Below are 24,424 nucleotides of genomic sequence, written 5' to 3'. Positions count from 1 at the left end.
CAGTGGCGCTATTGAACGTGTCGTGTGACAATGACACTACTGAACGTGTCGTGTGACAGTGACACTACTGAACGTGTCGTGTGACAGTGACACTACTGAACGTGTCGTGTGACAGTGACACTACTGAACGTGTCGTGTGACAGTGACACTACTGAACGTGTCGTGTGAGTGACACTACTGAACGTGTGACAGTGGCGCTATTGAACGTGTCGTGTGACAGTGACACTACTGAACGTGTCGTGTGACAGTGACACTACTGAACGTGTCGTGTGACAGTGACACTATTGAACGTGTCGTGTGACAGTGGCGCTATTGAACGTGTCGTGTGACAGTGACACTATTGAGCGTGTCGTGTGACAGTGGCGCTATTGAACGTGTCGTGTGACAGTGACACTACTGAACGTGTCGTGTGACAGTGACACTACTGAACGTGTCGTGTGACAGTGACACTACTGAACGTGTCGTGTGACAGTGACACTACTGGACGTGTCGTGTGACAGTAACACTACTGAACGTGTCGTGTGACAGTGACACTACTGGTGTCGTGTGACAGTGGCACTATTGAACGTGTCGTGTGACAGTGGCACTATTGAACGTGTCGTATGACAGTGGCACTATTGAACGTGTCGTGTGACAGTGGCACTATTGAAAGGTCATGGGACAGGCATGCATCTGAGGATTTTTCGTGAATAATATAATAAGAGGAAAAGAATAAGATTTCTTGAGTGTAGAGTGCAGAGAGCAGTGTGTAGAGTACAGAGTGTATAGTGCGTTGTGGTTACAGAGTGTATAGTGCGTTGTGGTTACAGAGTGTATAGTACGTTATGGTTACAGAGTGTATAGTACGTTATGGTTACAGAGTGTATAGTACGTTATGGTTACAGAGTGTATAGTGCGTTATGGTTACAGAGTGTATAGTGCGTTATGGTTACAGAGTGTATAGTACGTTATGGTTACAGAGTGTATAGTGCGTTATGGTTACAGAGTGTATAGTGCGTTATGGTTACAGAGTGTATAGTACGTTATGGTTACAGAGTGTATAGTACGTTATGGTTACAGAGTGTATAGTGCGTTATGGTTACAGAGTGTATAGTACGTTATGGTTACAGAGTGTATAGTGCGTTATGGTTACAGAGTGTATAGTGCGTTATGGTTACAGAGTGTATAGTGCGTTATGGTTACAGAGTGTATAGTGCGTTATGGTTACAGAGTGTATAGTACGTTATGGTTACAGAGTGTATAGTACGTTATGGTTACAGAGTGTATAGTGCGTTATGGTTACAGAGTGTATAGTACGTTATGGTTACAGAGTGTATAGTGCGTTATGGTTACAGAGTGTATAGTGCGTTATGGTTACAGAGTGTATAGTACGTTATGGTTACAGAGTGTATAGTACGTTATGGTTACAGAGTGTATAGTGCGTTATGGTTACAGAGTGTATAGTACGTTATGGTTACAGAGTGTATAGTACGTTATTGTTACAGAGTGTATAGTGCGTTATGGTTACAGAGTGTATAGTGCGTTATGGTTACAGAGTGTATAGTGCGTTATGGTTACAGAGTGTATAGTACGTTATGGTTACAGAGTGTATAGTGCGTTATGGTTACAGATAAAGGTCACCCTCGCTGAGGAATCGTGAATCCGGTGGATGACGTGACCAACACAAAGTGGAAGATATGCAAAAATGTAACTTTTAACAATTTATGGCATGAGTATAATAAAGAGAACACTGTGTCAACATCCGTGGTTCTTGACTCTTCAACCTACTACCAGCAGATATTACAAATATTGACATAACAATCCTAAAGGTTACCTCCGCGATGTGCCAGATCGACCAGACTGTAATGTCCTTTCTGCTAATAACAACAGCTTGGTTGAGCAGGAAGTCAGCAGGCTTTACCAGAGTGCAGATTTAGTGCCCTCAGCTTATCTTTGGCAATGACAAAGGTTACAAGTTTTCTTACCGGCTGCGAGGGTAGAAAACTTTGGAAACCCGTAGTGGATGTGTCAGAGACACGAGGGTTATAGAACCACAATTGAGATAGTTCTTGAAAACCCAATGAAATTAAACTCTTTGTTTTTCTAACAACCTTACGTGCGTTTGTTTCTGAACTATTTTTAACATGTCTGAAGAACATTTCCGGGGGTTAATGCCCCTGCGATTCGGTGCCAGACCTGGCCTCCTGGAGGATCAACCAGGCTTTAACTGCGAGCCGCACGCAGTCCAACGTAGGAACCACCACAGCCCGGCTGGTGAGGCAGTAATTTATGGAACTTGCCCATTTTCCTTTTGAAGACCGTCAGGGGTTTGTTAGTTATATCCCGTATGCACGGAAGGAGGGAGTTGAAGAGTCGGGGACCTCTGACACTCATCGAGTTCTCTCTCAGTGATTTTTAGTGTTCAGGTTTCAGACTCGTTTGTCTCGCCTACGTTCCAAGAAATACAGTTGAAAGGATTTCAAGCGTTCCCAGTAGATCAGATGCTTGATCGAATGTACACGAGCAGAACAGATGCAGAGATCATTTACAGCAATAAAGTATTTAAATTACTGGGAACGCCCCAAAGTCCTAAATATATACTCACTGGTTCGGATGAGAGAGATATATGGAAAGTACTTTAGGGTCTAATCACAAATTTGCACACTGCCATAACATACTGGGGTGAGAGCCATGGGAGGACGTATAAAATAAACTTAGTGAAAAGCAGGGACGTGTTGCCCCAGACTACTCAACATCTTTCCAAAAGATGTCAGAAACACTCCTGGGACAATTGTAAAATTCTTAAAGAGGAAACTGGATAAGTATCTTCACCAAGTGCCAAAATAATCAGGCTGTGATGGATATATGGGCCAGCGGGCCACCAGCAGCAGTAGCAGTGGTTGACCAGGCAAGCACTGGACAAGCCTGCCCCAGGGCCGGGCTCCAGGAGTAGAAAAACTCGAAACTCATCAAACGTAAAGGTAAAGGTTCAGTGTACGTTTTCTATCTCGGCAGTCTCGCCTGCCTTGAAGGGGGACGTCAGTATACAGCAGTATTCTAGCTTGGTGAGAATAAATGACTTAAAGAGTATCATCATTGGCCCAACATTTCTTGAAAGTTCAAGTTATCGAGCCTATTATTTTCCTTGCGGTAGCAATGGCAAGATTATTGCGATCCTTGAATGTGATATCTTTCGATATTATTACGCACATGGGACTTTCGCTTTGTTGAATGATTTGAGTTTGTCTTATACTCCGTTATAATTTTTATTTCCTCCATTCTTCCAAAGCGGAGCAATTGAAAGATGTCATCGTTAAACATTATATTGTTGTGTGAGGCCCACTAGAAAACTTGATTTATGTCCGCCTAAAGATTCGCTGTGTCTTCGATAGATGCCACTCTCATAGAGATTCTAGTGCCATCAGCAAAAGATGTTACAATGCCATGATTATGTTCTTGTCAGTGTTGAATATAAGCATAAGAAACAGAGGCGGGGCGAGTACCATGCCTTGATACACAGAACTTTTCACTGTGACAGCCTTCGACTCTGTTTATTACTAGTTTCTGGGCTCTATTTAAGAAGCTAAATATCCAGCTGCCCACCATTGCAGTTATTTCTTTCTTCAGATATTGTGTGCGCAGTCACACCATGGTCGCACTTGCCGAACGCTTTTACAAAATCAGTGTACACTACGTCAGCACTTAGTTTTCTTCCAGAGCATCCAAGACCACATCGTAATGATCTGGCATTTGTGAAAGGAAGGAGCGATCTTCCCTAAATCCAGTCTGCTCTGGATTGTGCAACTGTTGTGATTCAATGTGACTGGCAGTCTTGCTTCTTTGGACCCATTCAAAAAATTTTGATCATGAGAGGGTTATTGGTCTAGTTTTTTTGCACTTGCTGTCCTGCCTCCTTTGTTAAGTGGGGCAATATCAGTGGTTTTCAACGACTGTGGGTTGACTCCTGTTCCCCGGCTCCTTCTCTATAAAATACTAAAGGCCCAAGATTGTGGTTTCTTACAGTTTTTCGTATTTATGGAATTCCAAGCGTCTGAGCCTCGAGTAGATTGCATGGGCATGCTGTCGATGGCTTCAAAGTTAACTGGGGTGAGGGCTGTATCAGAAATGTGGAGATCTTGCATATGGTAACCATATGTTTATTGTGAACTTGACTGAGTTACCCCGAGGTCTCTCCTCTCACCCCCCCCCCCAAATGACTATAACTATGACCATAATTTTTAAAGAGGTGGACCGGTAAGCCAGCGGAAGGCCTCGGTCAGATGACCAAAAGCTCCAACGACGGGTCATCATATGACTAAGACTCGTGTCAGAAAACATTTGTCCTGTTTCCTGACAAATCTGACCTAACTTGCCCCCACCTGACCTGCACCCATGTGGTAGTCAGTGCATTTAAGGAAGTAAATTTATTTAGGTACAGGTCCATATAAGTACAGTTATCATACGTAGTAACTTTATGTGTAACTGACCTAAGATAACCCAAAAAGTCAAGTAACTTAGTTCCATTGAGGGTCCTTGGAACGATCTAATTTTCCCGTGTTTGATCCCCCCCCCCATCCCCACTAAACAACCCTCCCCACCAAACAACCCTCCCCACCAGACAACCCATCCCACCACACCACCCCTCCATAATGCTAAATTCTGCTTAGTGATGACAAGGGTGGAGAGAGTCCCTGAGCCAGCTCACTGCTAAATTGGAGTTCAGTGTGACCAATCTGGGCGTAGAGTGCTCACTTATATTGCACAATAGTTAATTTGAGCCTCGAGTGGCTAATTTTGGCATACACTGGGTTCTCTCCGCGCAGATATATTGAGTTTGGTGTGGCATGAGGAATTTTTGAATAAATTTATTAATCGAGATTTTAGACTTCAATCATGCGGGTAGGAGGTACTGTCCTGCCATACGAGTCTGAAACTGAATCCTGTTAAATGTTTTGCACTCTGGTAGGATTAAGCATGTTAGAGGGCAGGCAAATCTTGCAAACTTGTATTTGCAGTCAGTACACAATTATTTTTTGCTTGGCGTTTATTTTTAGTTCTTATAATGAAGTATTTCTTGAGCTGATGATCCGTTTATGTATGACCACCGTTGATCCTGGCTCAATATCAGATCACGCCTTCTGATTGACAGTTAATTGCTAAAAAAAAATAGTGTGTGCAGTCCAGGGGTGGTGGAAACCTTCAGTTATAAGACAGTGATGGAAGATCCGAGAATCAGCATCACACTAAAATAAACTGGTAGATGTGGATATAAAGCGGCACATGTGTGAGGAGCAACTTGCAGAACAACATTCACGATCTTCATTAACCTGTACACGAGTATGCAGCACCATTGTGGAATACTCACCTCATCAGGTATTTGCAAAACATTAGAAATGATACAAGGGGTTACAACGAAACTTGTTCAAGAATCGAGACGAATGAGCTTTTAGGAGAGACTAAAAGAAGTTACTTTGACGATCCTTGAGAAAATATGACAACTTTTAAAAGTTTAAGATAAATTGAGTGGGAAGAAGAAGACACTGAGAGGCTACAGAGACGTTAGCATGTATTTGTTTAGTTTCATTGTGGTAGTGAAGTATAATGAACTAGACGATAAAGTAGTGAAAAATTCATACACAGCTTCAAGAACAGGTACGATATACCCCGCTAGGCCAGAAGCTAGCGAATGTGGGTCAAGGCAGATTACGAGCCGGAGTCAGGAACAGTCTGTCATCCCAGTCAACACAACTGGACGAGTACACATACACTGTTGTTTGTTGCGTGTTGGTGTTACTCTCATGTTTGTGACGACCAGGGATATGTTAGTGTGCTTCTTGTACAGGTAGCTGAGGATGTGCTGTAGCACTCATATCTTTATAATGACCAAGTGTATGTTTATGTTAATTAGTGTGCTTCTTGTACAGGTAGCAGAAGATGTGCTCTACCACTGGAAGACCTTCCCACTGCACCTGCCCCCGCCCGTCGCCGTTCACCACGACCATACCTCCACTTCCTCTTCAGGTACCTGCATCCTCACATGTTAACTACGTTATGCACTCCTTGTACGTACTCGTGTGTTTTGGTAAATTTTTGCAAGGTTTCATAGACCGTTACAAGCCCTCGTAGGTCGTGACGGCCCCTTATACGTACCTCTGAGTTCTCGTAGGTCTTCATAACTCGTCATAGTTTTCAGACTGACTTGCCCGTCGTGATACAAATGACAGTGTATCCTCTCGGCGCAGGTACCGGGTAACAACAGTTCATTATCCTCTACGTTCCTCTCACAATGTCCGGAATATAAGAGTGTGAATGTGTTTAGGGCTCATTAATCTGGGTCTATCACAATCCACTTTGTTCAGTAAGAATTCTGGAGTCGACATTCTTGTATGTCATTGACACAGTGGTAGTGTGTCTCGCACTCTGGCAGACAAGCTCATTCCTACACTGTTCTTAACTTTTTTGTTACATTCACAACATTGTGAAATTTAAGGTGTGCATGTACTCAGTTGTGGTTGCAGGGGTCGAGTCACAGTTCCTGGCTCCTGTGTGTGTGTGTTCGTTCGTGCGTGCATGTGAGTAATATTTTTTTTCAACATGCTGGCCGTTTCCCACCGAGGCAGGGTGACCCCCCCCCCACTAAAAAAAAAACAATTTCACCATCATTCACACTATCAGTCTTTTCAGAGGCGCACAGATGCAACAGTTTAAATGTTGCTCTAAACAGCAAATATCCCAAACCCCTCTTCTAAAGTGCAGGCATTGTACTTCCCACCTCCAGGACTTAGTCCGGCTAACTAGTTTCCCTGAACCCCTTCACAACATATTACCCTGCTTACACCCCAACAGCTCGTCGAGTCCCAAAAACCATTCGTCTCCATTCCTATCTAACACGCTCTGACATGTCTGCTGAATGTCCAAGCCCCTTGCAAACAAAACCTCTTTAACCCCCTCCATCTTTTTCTAGGATGAGCCCTCCTTTCTTCCACTACATATTTATTTTACTCCATCTTCTCTAAATGGTCAAACCACCACAACAGCCCCTCCTCAGCCCTCTGAATAATACTTTTTGTAACTCCACACCTCCACACTACGAATTCTCTGCACAATATTCACACCACACACTGCCCTTAGACACATTTCCACTTCCTGCAGCCTACTCGCTGCAACATTCGTAACTCATGCTTCACACCCATATAACCGTGATGGTACCACTATACAGGAGAGTCCTGCTTTACACTGCTTTGCTTTATAGCGTTTCGCTAATGCAACGTTTTCAGTTATACTCATTCTTCATTTATTCGGACTTTCAGCACTAAATATATTCACCACTCACTATAAGCTAAGGATGAAAATATTTTAAAAGTTAAGTAATGTGTGATCTGTATATGCATTTTTTTTAGACCTAGCTCTATTGTTCATTTAATATTTGATATTTTTATATGCATTTGAAAGTGATAATGGGCTGTTTCACTTTACAGTGATTTTTGCTTGACAGCAGTAGCTTGGAACCTAACCTGCTCTATAAGTGGGGCCCTCCTGTACTCTCATACATTCCCTTCTTTACCTCCGTGGATAATGTTCTTTGTCTCCTCCAATACCTCAGTGCACCACCCACCTTTTCTTCTTCATCAATTCTATGGTTTACTTCGTCCTTCATAAACTTATCCACCGACAACTCTACTCCCAGCTGTAGCCATCTGGCCCACTGGTTTACACGCTGGCCTGGAGTTTTACGACTCGCTTGCCGCGAGTTCTTTCGTACTCTCGTGCCTCGTCTGGAGCTGTCCAACGTTGCAAGCCTAGCAACAAATGGGAGGGGAAAATTCTCTCAGAGGCAAGGTAGGAGTGTGCCAGCACGCAAGAGCATGTGGATACAGAGAAGGCCTAGGAACTAGGCCCCACAAGGTTAACAGGAGTATATCGGATTTATATCTTTTGCACTGAGAGCATTTGGCCTATCTTTGTATTACTTATTCACTTGTATAGTGGATTTACTGAAGGGTACATCTGCATCAAGATATCTGTAAGATTTAACGTAGATGGGTGGGAGGAAATTAAGTAAACTGTTATACAAGAGGAAAGGAGCCTACACACAAGGCCCTGACATGACAAAATGAGGTGGATAGCACCACCTCATGGACATGACGTGGTTGTTCACTATAACATAGGTCTGGTCAAGAGTAACATGTCACGTAGTAATATGATTTGTTTTGATAACATTTTATTAATTATGAATGCATCTAGTTGATGAAGTCCCTGACTGACATCCAAATTAGTCATTATTAGTGTTCAACAACTTATCTCAGTTATAGTTCCTTTAGCTACTGTTATGCATGTAATATTTTTCTTAGTTTTAACCAGTCACTGGTGATTAGAATCTCTTACATGAATAAATAGAGTTTTTGACGCCTGGCCAGATTTGATGATATGTTTATGTTGCTCTAATTTTAAATCCAAGAACATAAGAAAGGAGGAGCACTGAACAGGCCTACTGGCCCGTGCTAAGCACGTCTAACTCTCACCTGTCCCACCTATATTTAATGCTACCCGAAGTTCTCCCTTCATTGATGCTACTCGGGAGTTTGTTCCACTCATTCACAACTTTATTGCCAAACCAGTGCTTTCCTATATTCCAGAGACTACAAATTCAGTGCCCTTAGCCTATTGTTGTAGGAAAGATTTTTGATACATTAACTTTATCCTTCTCTGTATATTTTCCAGTGTATTTATGTTCATTCTGTAATATGAAGATCAGAACTGAGCAGCGTAATCTGAGTCCTATCTGGAGATATATAAAACTGAAGTATAACCTTAGGAATTCTTCTGTTTATGCTTCTTACAGTGAAGTCAAGAATTCCATTAGCTTTCTTAAGAGCACTTATGGACTGTTGTCTTGGTTTTAGATTATAACTAACTAGAACACTGAAGTCTTTATTTGAATTAAGTTTGATAAAGCTCTACATTATTTAATTACAAGTCCCCTGGTTATCTTTTTTTAGCAGGATTAGAACCTTATATTTGTCCATACTGAACTGCATCTTCCACTTTTCCGACCACAGCATCAACCTATCCCGATCATCCTGTAGCGTTCTCAACAGAATTTATATGATTCTTATTTTAGTATCGGCAAACTTGCGTATGTCGCTCCCTATTCCTTCATCTGTGTCATTTATGTATATTGTGTTCAAGAAGGGGCCCAGTACTGGCCTCTGTGGAACACCACTTCTCCCCGTTATGCAAACTCTCTGTTGCCTATCGGTCAACCACACCTTGATCCAGGAGATAATTTCCTCTCCTATTCCGTGTGCTGCTACTTTCTTTAACAGTTTTCTTGTGGAACTGTTAAAGGCCTTACTGAAGTCGATGTGTATGTATATACAGCATCATGTTCATTATCATGAACTTCTGCCTCAAATACCTTGGTGAAATAAAGTAAATTCATAAGACAACGCTCGAGACTCTCTGGCCGCGGGTTCTATCCCCACCCGTGGTATGGTTTATTAAAACTGTGCTGAGGCTCATTAATCGATTCATATCTTTCAAGAAGGCTTTGTATTGCCTCTGCAATTGAATCTCAATTTTTCCACGGTGAAAATAAGGCTGCTTTGTCCACAATTTTAAACTAGACGACCTACTTCCTGCTCTGTAAACGTGTATCATATTTGCCATTTTCCACTTATCTGACCAGTACGATACCCATCTGTAGTTCCTCCTCACATATCTTTATAATCTGTTAGATAAAATGACATGTACGACTAATACGACATTTTATTGTGGCAACGTTTCGCTTTCCTGGAGCTTTGTCAATCTCCTTTATAATCCTTGAAAATAGTTCATCAGTTGCCTGTTATTTGCTTGGTTTCAACATGTATATTTATCTTAGAACTATGCCACTAAGGATTTTGATATTACATAACTATTTTCGTCCTGACCTATATTATTCTTGATTTTTGGAATTTAGCAAGTATCTTCCTTTATAAAAAAATAGAGAGGAAATAAGTGTTAAAGGTTGTAGAAATTTCTTTGTCGCTAGCAGTAAGAATCTTGAGTTACTTTTAAGTGGGCTTATCTTTTACTTGATCTTATTACTATATACTTAAAAAAAAAAAAACTTTTGGGTTGGACTTTCATTCCCTTGCAACTTAAATTTCATAATCTTATTTCTCTCTTGATTTTTTTCTCTTTTGATTCACGTGTAAATGTCTCTCTTTTATCCTGTGAGATGTTTATTCATTTAGGGTCAATTTTAATGGATCTAATTTCTCTGTTTGCAATATATGTAACTTGGGCAGCTTGTACACCACTGGAAAAGTCACTGGCAACCATCTAGGTAGACTGGGCCCTACCCGAGGGCCCAGTCTACCTAGATAATCTCTTAGCCGCGTAAAATCTGCTGCACGAAAATCGTGGACTTTGACTTGGTTTTAGTTATTAAGGGATATTGAAACTGATTTGTGACCTCTTTCTATAAGTTCTTCATGAACCTCAAGATTATTTGTCAATTTTTTCGTTTTTTATTTATTTTTTTTTTCCAGAACCAGGTTAAGCAGGTTATTTCTTTATGTTCGCTCTGTCACAAACTTTTCTAGCAAGTCGCTGGACTACATTTCCTCTCAAATAGTTTCAGTCGATTTAACTAAAATTAAAATCTTCCATTAAAATAATATTTTAGTATCTAGTTACCTTTGTAATTTCGTCCCATAGAAGTTCACTGTGTTCCATATCTAAGTTTGGAGGTCTGTAAATCACACCCAAGGTTAGCTTCCCACGTCCCTCGAGAAACTGTAGCTAAGTAGATTCAGTATCAGTTGCTTACACTTTTGTATCTTGATCTGATGCAACATGACTCACGAAATCGTAATGACACGATTGCAAACAAACCATACCACGGGCGGGATTTGAACCCGCGGTCAGAGAGTCTCAAAACTCCAGACCGTCGCGTTAGCCACTGGACCAGCTAGCCGCAATAAGATTCGTCCAACTAGGTATATTTCTACACCATAGGAAGGTTAACATAGGCATCACTGCGACCACAAATGCAAGTTTTTACAGTGGTGCCTATGCTAACCTTCCTATGGTGTAGAAATATACCTAGCTGGGCGAATCTTATTGTGGCTAGCTGGTCCAGTGACTAATGCGACGGTCTGGAGTTTTGAGACTCTCTGACCGCGGGTTCAAATCCCACCCGTGGTATGGTCTGATGGAACAGTTTAAATTTTCTGTAACATACATCACCACTCCGCCATCTTTCCTGTTGACTCAGTCTGTGTGGAATAAATTATATGTTTGTGTGTCCCATTCACAGCTGCCATGTTCCTAGCTTTCAAATTGAACCGTATTTTGTCAGGGAGTTAGTCATTCGCCTTCCTCTATTCTCTCGTTTTGTTGACCGTTTCCTTTGTCCTTTTAGTAACAATATGATGAACTGTCATGGTTTTTGAACGTTTTCCAGAAATATTTAGGTAATTTTCGCCCCTTACGTCCCTAGTACTCCAACATTTTTTGTTCCCTCTCTCTTCCTCACACACCCATATCTCTCTTTTTTATCAGTCTTGTTCAGTTCAGCAGTGTCACACTCAACATAATTAACTATTGCTTTCACCCTTGCCAGAGAGAAATGAATACCGTCTCTTGCATACCATAGAAATTATTCCAGTTATTAATGACTGGGATTGCAAGTTCTTTGCCGTACTTGTGTGGAAAGCAATATACACCAATATCTTGATCCTTCTCCCTTTACTTCAGACCGCTTCCCTTTTATTATTGCTCACAGCCTTCCCTTTATTACTGTTAGTGTGTTTCGTCTCACAATCCCCAAATACCGGACATGCATATTACTTTTTTCAAACTCATTTTCAATTACTGATTTCCCCTTTTTGAGAAGCAAAACCTCATTTTTTCATGTTATAGTGTTACACACTATACTACAAAATTCGTTAGTAATTTTAGCTGAGGACAGAACCGCCCGTCACCACTGACCTCTGTCTCTTTATCTTGATGATTTTAAAATAATTTACAATCTTGGATAAATAAAACAGATGTCCAGTTTAGGTATCTTTGTTGCCGAGGAGACGTTTCTCCTGTGCAACAAGCTGAAGAAGCTGTTGCGCAGGCAAAACGTCTCGTCGCCATTAAAAAATATCTAAACTGTTTTATTTACGTACTTGTCGGTAGTATATAGCATTAAAATAATGATACAAGGGATCTTAGGGCCACAAACGTCAGTATAAACGCTGGTGTTGACAAACTTGCTGCGAATTCCATGTTTACTCAGAATTTTTAACAGTTGTATTTTGAATTTTAATGATATAATAATCTTGCTGATTAAGTATTCCTCTGTACGGACCTCTGGAAAATTTAAGGGGCGTCTTTTGTAGTTCAGTTAATATTTTTTATCTTAATGTGACGATATTTTTCTGTGCACATGTTGATTTAAAAGATTTATATTATTATATTTTAACTTTTTCTTATGGCTGTTAATGTATGTTGAAACTAACTTCTTATTAAAGAGCGTTGAATGCAAGAGCCTCCTTCCTGTGAGGACGTTGTGAAGGCTAATTTCATAACCATAGAGTATGGGAGGCATCCCGTAAGTGGTGAAGAGGCGGGGCCCAAGGGCCCGAGCTCTATGCCGCGAATACGGGTAAGTGAGAAGAGAAGGGGGAGAGGAGAAAGAAGAGTAGGGAGTAAAGAGAAAGAAAGTTAAGAGAAAGAGCAGGTCGAAATTCCATCTTGTAAGAAATATTAAAATGCTTTTCTTGCAGGAAACTTCGGTGTTGTGGGAGTGGGCAATGGAGGTGCTGGGCTTGGTAGTGGAGGCAGCGCTGCAGGGGCAGGTGCTGGAGGCCGAGCCAAGCCTCTGGTGCTCAGAGACGTATTTGTGGTGCCCTCCTTCGACGAGCTTGATGCTGTAGCTGTAGACTCCAAGGGTGATCCACGGCGTCTCTCAAACCAACACCTCCACTCCATCCGTGAGAAGGGGTGAGTACTCTGGCGCAGGGGGAGCAGAGGAAGGGGCGGATGGGAGGGAAGAAGAGAGGAGAGGGAAGGAGAGTAAAGGGACAGACGTAGAGGAAGGGAAAGGGTAAGAAGGAGTACCTGTAGAAAAGACGAAGAGGTAAATTGTAGGTGAAAATTTATGGGAAACAGTGAGCAGCACGTGAAGATGCGACTAAAATATGGTTCAATTTTGGGAGGTTGAAGAAGAGGTGAGAAAGATGAATGAGACAGGCTAAAGAAAATGACGAGATGAGTGAAGAAGAGAGATGGCTGAGAAAACAGACCAAGGAAGGAAAGAGTTGGGGAAGTGGGGAGTAAGAAAGAGTTAAGATAAATGGATGAGGAGAGAAACGGGGAGCTGTGACGATGATGATGGAGATGCAGCTCTGGTGAAGCTGTTATTGGATATTATAGGTGCCTTAGGAGGAAACATTAATCCTCTCTTGACATAAATGGAATTGGACGCGTGTATTTTGCATGAAGTTGAAGAAAAGAAGAGAGATGTTGCAGACAGCAGCAACACGCCACAGTGAGTAACAACCAGTGATGGCTAACACTGTACGAGGTGACGTTACAGAAGTAGATAATGTAGATACAACAGAGAGTGAGAAATTGTTAGCCAGTGAGTCAACTGCACCTCTGCAGGTGGTGGAAGTTTTGTGTCAGTCCTGCCTCCACCTGTGCAGGTGGTGGAAGTTTTGTGTCACTCCTGCCTCCACCTGTGCAGGTGGTGGAAGTTTTGTGTCACTCCTGCCTCCACCTGTGCAGGTGGTGGAGGTTTTGTGTCAGTCCTGCCTCCACCTGTGCAGGGTATATACCTTTATACCTTTGAAGAGTTTCGAGAGTTTCTCTACTCTTGGAGCCCGGCCATGGGCCAGGCTCATCTGGTGCTTGGCTGGTCAACTAAGCTGTTGCTGCTGGAGGCCTGCTGCCCCATATATCCATCACAGCCTGGTTGATCTGGCACCTGGTGAAGATACTTGTCCAGTTTCCTCTTGAAGGCTTCTACACTTGTCCCAGCCGTGTTTCTGATATCTTCTGGTAAGATGTTGAATAGTCTGGGACCCCGGATGTTGATGCAGTGTACCGTTTTTGTCCTCGCCACACCCCTGCGGTGCAGGTGGTGGAAGTTTTGTGTCAGTTCTGTTTACGAAAGGTTAATTGTCACGTTGTTGCAGGCGGGGTTCAATGATAAGGCTTCGGAGGCTTCTTTATTTGCGATATCTGGGCACACAGGCAGTGTGTTAGTGCCCTAACCCCGGAGGGGCCATGCCTGCGAGGGAGAGGGGAGAGCAGTAGGCCGCCTTGTTGACTCTAGGATGCCTGGGCGCCAAATGAGAGAGAGGCAGGGCTGGGCAGGCTGAAGTGGCATCCCCACCAGGCTTGCCCTCTGCGGGAAACTATGGGAACTACGCATATAGGTTTACTGGCTACAGTCCTGTCTTCACCTGTGCAGGTAGTGGAGGCTGTGCTAGTTGTTGATTCTGCCTCAACTACTGGATCTACAGATATCTTGCCTCATAGACCCTATCATACCAATACATAGTTGATGTTACTTATAAAGTCCATTTCATGAATCAGGTCGTTCCATTTCTTAGCCAACCTAAGATAGGACTATATTCTGACATTGTGGCTCATTCTTATTTTTATTTTCCTCCATGGCGCCTCATCCCTGTTCTTCGTCTTTCAAACAGTTTGTCCCTAGCTTCCGCGTCAAGACCTATAACTATCTAATATGTCGTGATCATGTCTTCCTCTGCTCCACTGTTCTTTAGGGTCATTAATTTCCGTTCCTTTAGTGTTTTCTCTGCTTTCCTAATTTTTTTGCACCTATTGGGGCCGAACTTTCCGCAAGGGAGGCTCATTGATGCCAGTGAGGGGCTCTTGATGCAGAGAATTGGATATGTCTTTCCCTTTCTAGGATGGAATCTGATTACCAACCATTTTTCCAGGCGCTGTAGGATCCCTATGAGTTTAGCGCTTCCTTCTAGTTATAATAATTTGGTTGAACTTAAGTAATCACCTGTTTGACCAATCTTTCAGCCTGTCAGTGCCTTCCTGTATCCTGGTTCCTGCCCTCTCCCGTTCCTGTTCTTACTATTAGCTTTAAGTATGTTTAATCCTCTATAACATGGCATTTACCTATATTAAGAATAGTAATGGTCCCAGTACTGAACCTTGGGGGACTCCACTTAACACCCTTTCCGATTCTGATAGCCTTTCTCTTACTGTCTTCAGTTCATTACTATATTGAAGAACCTTTATTTGTACTCCTGTCTGTTCTTCTAGTTTGTAGATCGTTCACTGGTGATATAGTATCAAATAATTTCCTTAGTCCAGAAGTATACACAACCTTGTCTGTCTTGATATCTGCTGTTCTGAGGGAAATACACAAATGCGTTCATTCTGGACACCTTTACTGAAAACGTTTCGCTCCTTGGACCTTGATTGCTTTAAATACAAATACATATATGTATTTAAAAGTGTCTTAAATGAATATTCGTGTCCATTTCCCTCGAGTTAGAGGCAATCATTTAACGTACGTCGTACTTCTTTCAACTATTGTGTAATAGACCTTCAGCAATTTAGTGAGGCAGGTGATGATGGTGATTATGGTTGTGTAGTGTGGGTTGAGTAGTGTAAGGTTTGTGTACTCTCCCCTCAGTGTTGTTGTTCTCTTGTGTTTTTGTCAGTGCCACCACCCCTCTCCCTTCCACCACCGAGGCCCATTGTGAAGGTTCAGTGCAGAGTAGCGGGTGACCAGGGGACTGCTGCCACCAACCCCCCCCCCTAACATAACCCCCCTTTCTCTGTCTCAGTTTCTCTTTCTTTCTCTATCTCTCACTGCCTCTCTCCCTCATTCTTTCTCCCTCTTTCTGTCACTCTCTCACTCTCCCTCTCTCCCTCGCTATCTCCCTCTCCTGTATTGATTACTGCCACACTTCAGAGTGTACTCCCAGTCTAATACTGCTTTACCCTTCCTCACCACCACCACCACTTCACTCCACCACTACCAACAACCACCTCTTCACCATTATTTCTCTTCCTCTTCTGTATAGCTTATTCTCTCTCTCTCTCTCTCTCACACACACACACACACACACACACACACACACACACACACACACACACACACACACACACACACACACACACACACACACACACATATCTGGTGGACGAACCTGGGAGGGAAGATTAGGAGGCAGAGCTCACAAAAAGGGAGGAAGACTGAGGCAGGGAGCTAAAAGAGCTTGGCAGGAAAATGGAGGAGAGGATAGCTGTAGAGAGCAGGAAATGGGAGCAACAAGCTATAATAGCAGAAGCTAAGATACAGTGCTTAGAAGAGGAACTGAGAAACTTAAAACAGCTTAGAGAGAAAAATGACAGTACAGACGTAACATCAGGAAATTCTGCATCAGGGACAGACAAGGGACCTGGAGGGAGGAAAGAAACTATACTGAATGCAAGGGCCCTATCAGACCCACGTGGGGCCAAGGCAAAGATGAGGAGCACACTAGGAATAAATGAGAGGCCTGAAGACAATGGAGGAGCTATGATATATGCAAAGACTAACAGACACCTGCAGGGACCAGGAACAGCTGAGCAGGAAAGACAGACCACTGAGCACAGGGGCCTAAGGCAGGGAAGGGATTGAAGGGATGCTCCAATGGAAGGAACTAAAACACCTCAGAGGACGCAATGGGAGCCACAGTGGGAGGATGAAAGGGTGAGATCAGTTTTTTGTCTAAGGGCTCCAGGAAGTTGAAGGTAAAAACCTATGATGAAGGAAAACAGGAGGAGAAAAAAGTGATTGAAAGTATCATGAAAGCAATAGGTGAGGGCAACATGACCCAGGTGACAAATTTTCAGAGAATTGGGTAGCTTGCAAGGGGACGGAAATGGCCTCTCAAAGTAATTTTGAAGGCAGAATCAACTCGAATCATGATCCTGCAGGAGAAAGCACGACTGAGAGACAAACCAGAGTACCAGAGTGTGTACCTTGATCAAGATAGAACACAAGAGGAAAGGATGAATCTGAAAGAGAGAGTACAAAGACAAGAGGAGGAACAGAAGGAAATGACAAAGATGAGTAGAAGAACCTAGACCCAGGTGGAAGGGCAAACACACCATCCAGAAACACCCACAGAAGGACTCCAACCATGACAACCCCAAGGCAGCTGACCAATCTAAACCAACACTCACACACTGATCCCTCTGTCCTCACCCCCACACCACAAACCCCACCCCTACAGCAACCCCCTATATGGGCACTCTGCCAACACCCCCATACCCACTGCAACCCCCCATAGGCCCCTGCCAGGGCTCCCATTCCCCCAACCACATTATTCTCTCAGGACCACAGTTTTAGAAAAGAAGTTGGTACACAAATGCAGATGGAATAACGAATAAATATGAGGAGTGGCATGAAAGAATCAATGAGAAGTCCCTAGACATCATAGCAGTCACAGAAACGAAACTCACTGTGTCAGTAACAGACGCAACCTTCCCACCAGCATATCAGATCCTGAGGAAAGATAGAAGGAGCATAGGGGAAAGAGGGGTTGCACTGCTCATAAAAAAACCCAATGGAGATTTGAGGAAATGGAAGGCATGGACGAGAGTAGAGAAAGGGATTACATAGTAGGTACACTTCAGTCTGGAGAACATAAAGTAGTCATTGCAGTGATGTATAATCCACCACAGAACTGCAGGAGGCCAAGAGAGGAATATGAACAGAGCAACAGAGCAATGATGGACACACTGACTGAGGTGGCAAGAAGAGCTCACTTGAGCAGAGCAAAGTTACTGGTTATGGGCGATTTCAACCACAGGGAGATCAATTGGGAAAACCTGGAGCTACACAGGGGTTCCGAAACATGGAGAGTCAAGATAATGGATGTGGTACTTTAAAACCTCATGCATCAGCATGTAAAAGACACTATCAGAGAGAGAAGGGAGGATGAACCAGCAAGACTGGACCACTTGTTCACTCTGAGCAGTTCAGACATTGAGGACATCACATAGGAGAGACCCCTTGGAGCTAGTGATCACGTGGTTCTGTGCTTTGAATACATAGAGTTACAAGTGGAGAGGGTAACAGGAGTTGAATGGGAAAAACCAAACTATAAAAGGAGGGACTACACAGATATGAGGAACTTCCAGCAGGAGGTTCAATGGGACAGAGATTTGGTAGGAAAGTCAGTAAACGAAATGATGGAATACATAACAACAAAATGCAAGGAGGCAGAGGAGAGGTTTGTTCCCAAGGGCAACAGAAATAATGGGAAGAGCAGAACGAGTCCCTGGTTTACCAGAAGGTGTAGGGAGGCAAAAAACTAAGTGCACTAGAGAATGGAAAAAGTACAGAAGGCAAAGGACCTAGGAAAATACGGAGATCAGTCAAAGAGCCAGAAACAAGTATGCACGGATAAGGAGGGAGGCCCAGCGACAGTACAAAAACAACATAGCATCGAAAGTCAAGTCTGACCTGAAACTGCTGTATAGACACATTAGGAGGAAGACAGTCAAAGACCAGGTGATCAGGCTGAGGAAAGAATGCGGGGAACTCACAAGCAATGATCAAGGGGTATGCAAGGAGGTCAACACGAGATTTATGGAAGTATTTACAATAGAGATAGGAAAAACTCTGGGAAAATAGCACAAAGGGGAACCCCAACAGGGAATATACGAAAAAGTGTTGGATGACATACAACTGAGGAGAAAGTGCAGAAGCTGCTAAGTGACCTTGATAACCTCAGAGGCGATGGGACTGGACCACATCTCCCTGTGGGTCCCTAGAGAAGGAGCAGAGATGCTGTGTGTGCCACTAACCACAATCTTCAATACATCCCTTGAAACTGGGCAACTACCTGAGGTTTGGAAGACGGCAAATGTAGTCCCCATTTTTAAGAAAGGAGACAGACATGTGGCACTAAACTATAGACCAGTGTCACTGACGTGTATAGTATGCAAAGTCATGGAGAAGATTATCAGGATGAGAGTGGTGGAGCACCTGGAATGGAACAAAGTTATGAACGACAACCAGCACGGATTCGTGGAAGACAAATCCTGTGTCACAAACCTTCTGGAGATTTATGACAAAGTAACAGAAGTAAGACATTTTCCTGGACTTCAGGAAGGCCTTCGACGAGTTCCTCACAAGAGATTAGTGCAGAAGCTGGAGAATCAGGCGCATATAACAGGAAGGGAACTGCAATGGATCAGAGAATACCTGACAGGGAGGCAACAACGAATCATGGTACATGATGAGGTATCACAGTGGGCGCCTGTGACGAGCGGGATTCCACAGGGGTCAGTCCTAGGACCAGTGCTATTTTTGTTATATGTGAATGACATGATGGAAAAGATAGACTAAGAAGTGTACCTGTTCGCAGATGATGTGAAGTTAATGAGGAGAATTAATTCAGATGAGGATCAGGCAGGACTTCAAAGAGACCTGGACAGGCTGGACACGTGGTCCAGCAACTGGCTTCTCGAATTCAACCCCGCCAAATGCAAAGTCATGAAGATTGGGGAAGGACAAAGAAAACCGCAGAGTATACGATAGGTGGAGAAAGACTGCAAACCTCACTCAAGGGGAAAGATCTTGGGGTGAGCATAACACCGAGCACGTCTCCGGAAGCACACATCAACCAGATAACTACTGCAGCATATGGGCGCCTGGAAGTGGAATAGTCTGGCAAGTGATGTACTGGAGGAAGGAACCATACATAGCTTTACGACGACGTGTGATAAAGCTCAGAGAGCAGAGAAAGAGATAGGACCTAGTAGCGATCAGAGAAGAGGCGGGGTCAGGAGCTGAGTCTCGACTCCTGCAACCACAATTGAGTACAACACACACACACACACACACACACACACACACACAACACACAACACACAACACACAACACACAACACACACACACACAACACAATTCACACACAACACAATTCACACACAACACAATTCACACACAACACAATTCACACACAACACAATTCACACACAACACAATTCACACACAACACAATTCACACACAACACACACACACACACACAACACACACACACACACACACACACACACACACACACACACACACACACACACACACACACACACACACACACACACACACACACACACTGCTGTCGCATACGGGCGCCTAGCAGACCTAAGAACAGCATTCCGGAATCGTTCAGGACCCTGTACACTGCGTACGTTAGGCCCAAATTGGAGTATGCGGCACCAGTTTGGAACCCACACCTAGCCAAGCATGTAAAGAAGCTAGAGAAAGTGAAGAAGTTTCTAAAAAGACTAGTCCCGGAGCTAAGGGTTATGGCCTACGGGGAAATAGGGATGATATGATAACGACTTTTAAAATAGTGAGAGAAATCTTCAAGGTGGACGGAGAGAGAATGTTCCAGAGATGGGACACAGCAACAAGATGTCACAGTTGGAAGTTGAAGACTCAGATGAGTCACAGGGATGTTAGGAAGTATTTTCTCAGTCACAGAGTTGTCAGGAAGTGGAATAGTCTGGAATGTGGTGTTGTAGAGGCAGGATCCATGCAGTGTCTGACAGATGTGACACATCTGTCAGACACTGCAATGTCATGGGATCTTGATACAAAGAATTCTTCAAGCTTATCCAACCTTTGGACGTAGACGTACTTCGACTAGTGGTGGTACCACTATGACCCCGCCTCCTCCTGCTTCGCCTCACCTGACTACAGTATATAAGCCACGTCTACGGCCCTATGCTATACTTTCTACAAGATTGATGGACTGAACACATCGACTCCAGGTTGAGGGACTGATTACCTCAAACTCCTCCTCTCCTTACATCCTTTTGATTTTTATTGGACTGATGAAGCCACTGTGTGGCGAAACGTTTCTTCAATAAAGATTCCCATATGTTGCATAAGTGTCTCAATTTTCACACACAACACATACACACACACACACACACACACACACACACACTCACACACACTCACACACACTCACACTCACACTCACACACACACACACACACACACACACACACACACACACACACACACACACACACACACACACACACACACACACACACACACTCATGGAGCAGGGAGAGGGAGGACCCAGTAGCGGTCAGTGAAAAGACGGGGCCAGGAGCTGAGTCTCGATCCCTGCAACCACAGTTAGGTGAATTAGGTGAGTACACACACACACACACACACACAAAGTGGAATAGCCTGGGTAGTGATGTAGTGGAGGCAGGATCCATACATAGCTTTAAGAAGAGATATGATAAAGCTCACGGAACGGGAAGAGTGAGTAGCGGCCAGTTGAAGAGGCGGGGCCAGGAGCTGTGATTCGACCCCCGCAATCACAACTAGGTGAGTACACACACAGGGTTATACAAGGACACACTGCCTTCCTCCTGCTCTATACTGCCTCGCATACTGCTCACAGTAATGTATTGATTTTGCAGAATTCACTGCACACTGCCTAGATGTTTGTTCCCCGGTGTTGAGTTATGTCCCCCTGTGTGGAATAATGTTCACCTGTGTTGAATAATGTTCACCTGTGTTGAATATTATGTCCCCTAGGCTAACTACATATTCTCTCTGAGCGGGATGTCTGCTCCTGAGGTGAATGTCTACCCCTAGGGTGAATGTCTACCCCTGAGGTGAATGTCTACCCATGAGGTGAATGTCTACCCCTGGGGTGAATGTCTAACCCTGGGATGACTGTCTATCGCTGGTTTGAATGTCTACCCCTGGGGTGAATGTCTATCGCTGGTGTGAATGTCTACCCCTAGGGTGAATATCTATAGCTTGTGTGAATGTCTACCCCTGGGGTGAATATCTACCCCTGGGGTGAATGTCTACCCCTGGAGTGACTATCGTTGGTGTGAATGTCTTTAGTTTGTGTGAATGTCTACCCCTGGGGTGAATGTCTCTAGCTTGTGCGAATGTCTATTGGGGTGAATATGTTTCGCTTTTGTGAATGTCTACCCCTGGTGTGACTGTCTACTGGGGTGAATGTCTTTCGCTGATGTGAATGTCTACTCCTGGTGTGAATGTCTATCCCTGGGGTGAATGTCTACTCCTGGTGTGAATGTCTACCGCTGGTTTGAATGTCTACCCCTGCGGTGATTTCTACCCCTACCTGTCTGGAGTGTGTTCCGGTGGTAAAAGCCATGATCGCACTTGTCTGTGTATACTATATCTGCATTCTGTTTGTCCTCCATTGCATCCAAGACCATGTCATAGTGGTCCAGTAGTTGCGAGAGGCAGGATCGACTATCCAGGACCATGTCATAGTGGTCTAGTAGTTGCGAGAGGCAGGAGCGTCCTACTCTAAACCCATACTGCTCTGGGTTGTGCAATTGTTGGGAATCCAAGTGTTTGGTGATCTTGCTTCTTAGAACCTTTTCAAAGATTTTTATGTTGGACGTTAGTGCCATCGGTCTATAATTCTTTGCAACTGATTTGCTGGCACCTTTGGTCCAGAGAATCAACAGGTTGATCAATTAGACACCTGCACAGCTCTTGGGTATCTTTATTGTAGAAACGTTTCGCCAACCAGTGGCTTCCTCAGTCCAGTACAGAGAAGAATGGTTGATCAGAAGGAGTTTGAGGTAATCAATCCCTCATCCCGGAGTCGATGTGTTCAGTTTACCAGGATAACCGTCTTTTGCCTTTTATGAACCCATAGTTACGAGGATCTGACAGACTAAAATCCTGCGTATTTTAGTTTGAGTTCCAAAAACTCTTCCTGGAGCTCTGTAGGGGCGTCATCTGCATGGCATTTGAATACATCCCTTGTCAGCGCCGTGATAATTTAATTGGTATTATGTTATTATGTTTGGGAAGTACCACTGGAACACATCACCGAGGGAGTTAAGGTGCTCTGATAACTTCAGAAAGTCGGTGGAACCAAGTCACATTACCATTTTGAATCCGTCTCCAAGTTGCAGTTTTGAAGTGAATGCATTTATATTGTCTGCATGATGGATGGTGATACTTTGACGATCCTGCACTTTCTGGTTGAGCTCATTTAGAGCGTCTAAGATGTCTGCCTTCTGTTATGTTTATCTTGGTGAGTATCTTGTCTTTATTGTGATTGTTCAGTGAATTCTTCACTTCTTTACTAGGCTTATAGAACTGATTGAACATGCAGAGGCGCTCTCTGTGATCGTATTTGCTTGGGCCTCCTCTTTTCTGCGACACTGCAAGCTCCTAATGTGTTGCTTGCAACACGAAAGGTCCAGAGCTATCATTCAACTCTCCCCGTGGTTGTTTTGCATCTTGTATCGCTTGTTCGTGATTTTTGCATGACTGAGCATGTTGCCCTTTGAGAGCCAGAGTACTTGCGTATGGGAAATAGCTAAGTGTTTAACATCGAGGCTTTCACAGCTCATGGAAAAGGCGCGTATTCAGGGCTGACCCTTTGATGAAGTTCACCGTTTTGATGATGGTCTCTAAATGAACTAGTAGGGCTGCTGGTAATGTCTTGGAAGTAAGAGCTTCTCTGTGAATCATGCAGTGTATTCCAGCCATTGTAGCATTCTTATATTTGACAAGTGCCAAGAATCCATGTTAAGACCTCAACATTGCTGGGTCACCATCTGTACTCCGATTACAATCCTCTATAGTTGTTATTCTTTATCAGAGACAGTTAAAATTACTTCCACCACTTTCTGTTCCTTTGTTGTCGTGGTCAATGGACGACAAAACAGGAAGTCCTCTTTGAGGGATTAACCATCAGCATTGTCGGAGTTACGAGAAGCTGAGGAAAATTTGACATGTTAGTCGTCTTTTGTAATTGGCCGATAAAGTACTTTGGTGACTTTATCTTGACACTTGATATTTAAGTTTGTGAGCCATATCATCTATACATGAGTTGACAGTGTTATTAGACAAGGGGATTTGCTTCACTTTGACGATATAATTATATCATCGCTGAGGACAAGTTTTGCACTATCAGAGATAAATGGCATGATCAGTTTCTCTAATTGTACGTGTTTTCTTATCCTTGACTATATGCAGAATAATAACATCTGACGGCATGTGTGGTGGTGACCTTGAAAGTGTGTTGGATGAATCTACTGCCATCCAACCTCAAGTCTCTTCAAAACATTGAATTTCTGCTTAAAAAAATGTTCGGGTCATTTGAGGTAACCTTGAGTGAAGGTCCTCAAGCTGATGTTTTAGCGGAAATGGTTTCATTCATTATTTATGCATGAGGTAGTCCAGTGTCATCCTTCACTATGTAGGAACATCTTTATTGGATGTTATCTTCCTGGCAACATCTGTTATTATTTTTTGACATGATCAGTGACCTTTCTTCCCCCCCCCCCATGCACACACCACCTTCATTTCTACACACCCACACACCACCCTCATATTAAACTCTTACCCCTCCCTTACACTCACCTCACAAGTT

At 43.5% G+C, this 24,424-nt stretch overlaps 1 protein-coding gene across 7 annotated transcripts in view; it reads left to right on the top strand.

The window, feature by feature from the left end:
* The window catches only part of LOC128696472 (uncharacterized), a 765,910-nt gene that overhangs the window by 502,678 nt on the left and 238,808 nt on the right, over positions 1-24,424 (top strand). For all 7 annotated transcript variants that reach the window (XR_011393241.1, XM_070094722.1, XM_070094721.1 and 4 more), the window contains exons 4-5: positions 5,904-6,000; positions 12,744-12,960. Coding sequence is in view for 6 of the 7 variants with exons in the window: in XM_070094722.1 (XP_069950823.1) it covers positions 5,904-6,000; positions 12,744-12,960 (314 nt within the window). In the remaining variant the exon portion in view is untranslated. The remainder of the gene's footprint in view (positions 1-5,903; positions 6,001-12,743; positions 12,961-24,424) is intronic.

Source organism: Cherax quadricarinatus, chromosome 47 (genome assembly GCF_038502225.1).
Source record: "Cherax quadricarinatus isolate ZL_2023a chromosome 47, ASM3850222v1, whole genome shotgun sequence".
NCBI classification, from domain to species: domain Eukaryota; kingdom Metazoa; phylum Arthropoda; class Malacostraca; order Decapoda; family Parastacidae; genus Cherax; species Cherax quadricarinatus.
This window is presented reverse-complemented; position numbering and strand designations above follow the sequence as displayed.